General features: G+C 51.8%; 1 protein-coding gene across 1 annotated transcript; it reads right to left on the bottom strand.

Annotated features, from left to right (window-relative positions):
• Nucleotides 1-870: 870 nt before the first annotated feature.
• LOC8031765 (peptidyl-prolyl cis-trans isomerase sig-7) lies at nucleotides 871-2,536 on the bottom strand. Its single transcript, XM_029974147.4, has one exon. It carries the CDS (start codon nucleotides 2,349-2,351, stop codon nucleotides 897-899), a length of 1,455 nt encoding a protein of 484 aa, XP_029830007.3. The 5' UTR covers nucleotides 2,352-2,536; the 3' UTR covers nucleotides 871-896.
• Between the last annotated feature and the right edge of the window lie 723 nt (nucleotides 2,537-3,259).

The following is a 3,259-nucleotide window of genomic DNA, read 5'->3' as shown; positions in this document are numbered from 1 at the left end:
GGGCATCTTTTTCAGATGTATGGCTTTGAGTACACGCTCGTTGCCTTCCAACATGCATCGGTTGCGGGCAAACGCTCCAAGTTCGCACTGGAGGCGGGACAACTCACAAAGACCTCCCCGTCGTTCTCACCCTGTCAGCGATTGTGCGGGCAGAAACTGGGGTAGAGGAGGAAACAAGAGCATGTCACAACACCGAGCTTTGGTTGGAATGATCAGTAAGTAGATGCAAGGCTAGCGGCCTTTGTCTCCACTGCCCTTGTCAAACGCGTTTCAATGCAAAAGCCAAACGCCGGAGGCTGACGTTGTAATGCATTCGAATGCGAAAGCCAAACGCCAGCATTCCGCGTTCTAACACTTTCGGCGAGTGCAGTGGAGACAAAAGCAGCTAGCTTTGCGTTGTCCCACTAATTATTTCAACCCGAGCTCGGCATTCCAATGAGCCCGCTCGCTCTCTTCTCCCCCAGCTTCTGCCCGCATAGACATGCGTCTAAAGAAAGAGCATGTGTTGCAGCTGTTGTTATCGCACTTCCCGATCGTTCCATTCCAAAGCACTGTAGCACAGCCATGCGAGGTAGTGTTTTGACAAAACTGTTCAGCCGGTTCTTTTATCGAACTGGGATATCGATTCGGCGAAATCTTGCAGGAAACTGTGACGCTGATCATATAGAGTAATAGACTACTTCCAAGAATCTCTGCGTGCAACACTCTGTGCATTGCATTATGGGGTCTGTCTGGTCATGGAGAGGAGTGGCATGGTTTCGATATAGATTGCCCCATTGACCAAGTACTGCATCTCAGCACTGCATGAAAATAAAGTCGGCACTTGCTTGCATTGCACTCCTTCAAATAAAGCTGCACTTGGAGCACATATTGGTGAAATGAAACAGATAAACGGTTTAATGGCGACTTCTATGATGGCTCTTGTCGGGGCGGCTTCCAGAATGACCCTCAGATCGGCTCTTGGAGTCGCTCCCACGCTGACTCCTAGAGTGGTCCTCGTGGCGGTTTTTTGAATAATCCTCTTTTCGACTTCTGGAACGGTCATCATGATGACCTCTTGAACGGTCCTCGTGGTGACTCCTAGAATTGTCTTTATGGCGATTTCGAGAATCTTCCTCGTGCCTCGTATCGCACTCTGTCCGTCGGTGCTTGCCATCGCCGTGGCCCCGACCAGGACTGTTTGACACCCTTTTAGAGCCTCTGTCCCGATGATCAGACCTCTTGTCCCTACGATCCGCCTTGCTGTCGCTTTCATCGTCGCTCCACACCATCTCAAACTCGCCGTCACCACGCCGACCTGTCTCCTTGACCTGATAGCGGGCACCCTTGGCCGGCCGCTGCTCCTTGTCGACATGCTCCACGCCACGGCCCTTGCCCTTCCACCTCAGCTTGGCTACGGACTGGCTGAAGTCGACGTGGATCCGACGGTCGTCTATGAGCACGTTGTCCATCTTGAAGTAGGCGCTCTCGCAGTGCTCGCGGCAGGTGAACTCCACGAAGGCGTACTGCAGTGAGTCACCGGTCTTACGGTCCCGGATCACCTCGCAGCTCTTGATCGGGCCAAACCGGCTGAAGATGATCTCGAGGTCCTCGTCTGTCGTGACCGGGTTCAGCTTGCAGACGAACAGCACGTTCTCGGGCGGCGCAGCGTCTACATCCGGGAGGTCGCCGATCATCTCAAGGACGGTCGCACGAGCTTTGGCCTCCTTATTTCTGATCTCTTCCTCGATCTCCTCCATGGTCCGGCCTTGGGTGTCGTCTAGGGCTTCGTGCGCCCCGATACGATCGCTACGCAGCATCTCAAGCGTCGGTTCTGGTGACGCTCCGGGGACTTCGAGCCCCGGCGGGTCGTCGAACGGGTCGTGCAGCACGACCGTGTGGGTGATGCGGATGTCCTGGTAAGGCCTCGCGTCCCCGTCGCATAGCGCGGAGTTGATCCGAGTCAGCGTTTCGGCTCCCTCGCTCACGCAACCGAAGACGCTGTGGCGGCCGTCTAGGGAGTCTACATTTTCGCCCAGCGTGAGGATGAACTGTGAACCGTGGAGGCCGTCTTCGCTGCTTACCATGGACAGGGTGCCCAGTTTGAGGTGTTTCAAGCGCGGTTTCCTCTCGGCTTCGAAGTAGCGCGCCTGTTCGCCGTACAGTTTGGCGAACAGGGACTCGCCACCGCGGCCCGAGCCCGTGGGATCTCCCGTCTGCGCAATGAAGTTCTGTTCCACGCGGTGGAAGAGGCAGAGGTTGTAGTATTTGAGCTTGCAGAGCTTCAAGAAGTTGAGACAAGTTCGCGGGCGTTCCGCGATGTAGAGGTCCACGGTCATGTCTCCCAGCGTCGTCTCGATGACCACCGACATTTTTCTGCGTCTTTGCGGGGTTCTACCTAAGTTAAAGTGTAGCGATTCAAGCAATTCATACTGATATGCTCGAATTGAGCTGAACGAGATATTGTTGATATTTGTTACGGGCGGCGGAATATCACACAACGTTTCAAAACAACTCACGCCATTTGGAGAACGTTGGATTGGATAGAGTCGGATACGAAAGTATCTATGAAGAGCCACAGTGGCCGGAAGTGGCCGATATTCCGCCACTTGCGAAAATAAAGTCCAAACTAAAATCAATTTGTTTTTATTGGCTTTGTCCGTAGAAGCATTACTTTAAAATTCTAGAATAAAACTTGTATTATAACTCCACTTGATAAAACCATATAACTCTCAGCATTTCGCATTTGTTACTGACCAGGGCAGAGCTTTCTTTTTCGTAGTTGGAGCCTACGAATTTTCATATATTTCTTTTTGTTTGTTTTATGGTCATATTTGATGTTGAAAACGTCAAAGGTGAATCCCAGACCCGTCCTCCGGAGTTGGGAAGAACATATCACAACATTCACAGAAAATGATGGCTTTCCTAGACGGCTCAGAACTAGTGGCGCTACGGCTCTACTCGGAACATGCGGAAAACCATGACCAAATCAATGCAGGCAATGCAACCTCCTTGAATGCAGGCGGCCTTGGAGTGATCTTCCTGTATCCACTGCAGCCAGCCACCAGGCTGAACCATTGGCAGAAACTGACAAACTTGGATCTACCTCTGGATGAACCAAATCGCGATTCTTTGGGACCCACACCCCTTATCGCGTTATCTTTGGAAAACTGGGACGTTTTCCAAATATTCCAGCCAAGTGCATGAACCCTGCAGGTTATAGAATCCCATGCCCTTATTCTGTTTACTTCAACATATAAGGACATAAAAACACTTTTTT

Source organism: Ixodes scapularis, unplaced genomic scaffold (assembly GCF_016920785.2).
Source record: "Ixodes scapularis isolate PalLabHiFi unplaced genomic scaffold, ASM1692078v2 PGA_scaffold10__122_contigs__length_95168666, whole genome shotgun sequence".
Classification (NCBI taxonomy): Eukaryota; Metazoa; Arthropoda; class Arachnida; order Ixodida; family Ixodidae; genus Ixodes; species Ixodes scapularis.
Note: the sequence above shows the minus strand (reverse complement) of the source record. Positions and strands in the feature narration are given on the sequence as shown.

Excerpts from the sequence above, each read along its gene's own strand:
- LOC8031765 (XM_029974147.4), bottom strand. The coding sequence starts at position 2,351 with ATGTCGGTGGTCATCGAGACGACGCTGGGAGACATGACCGTGGACCTC.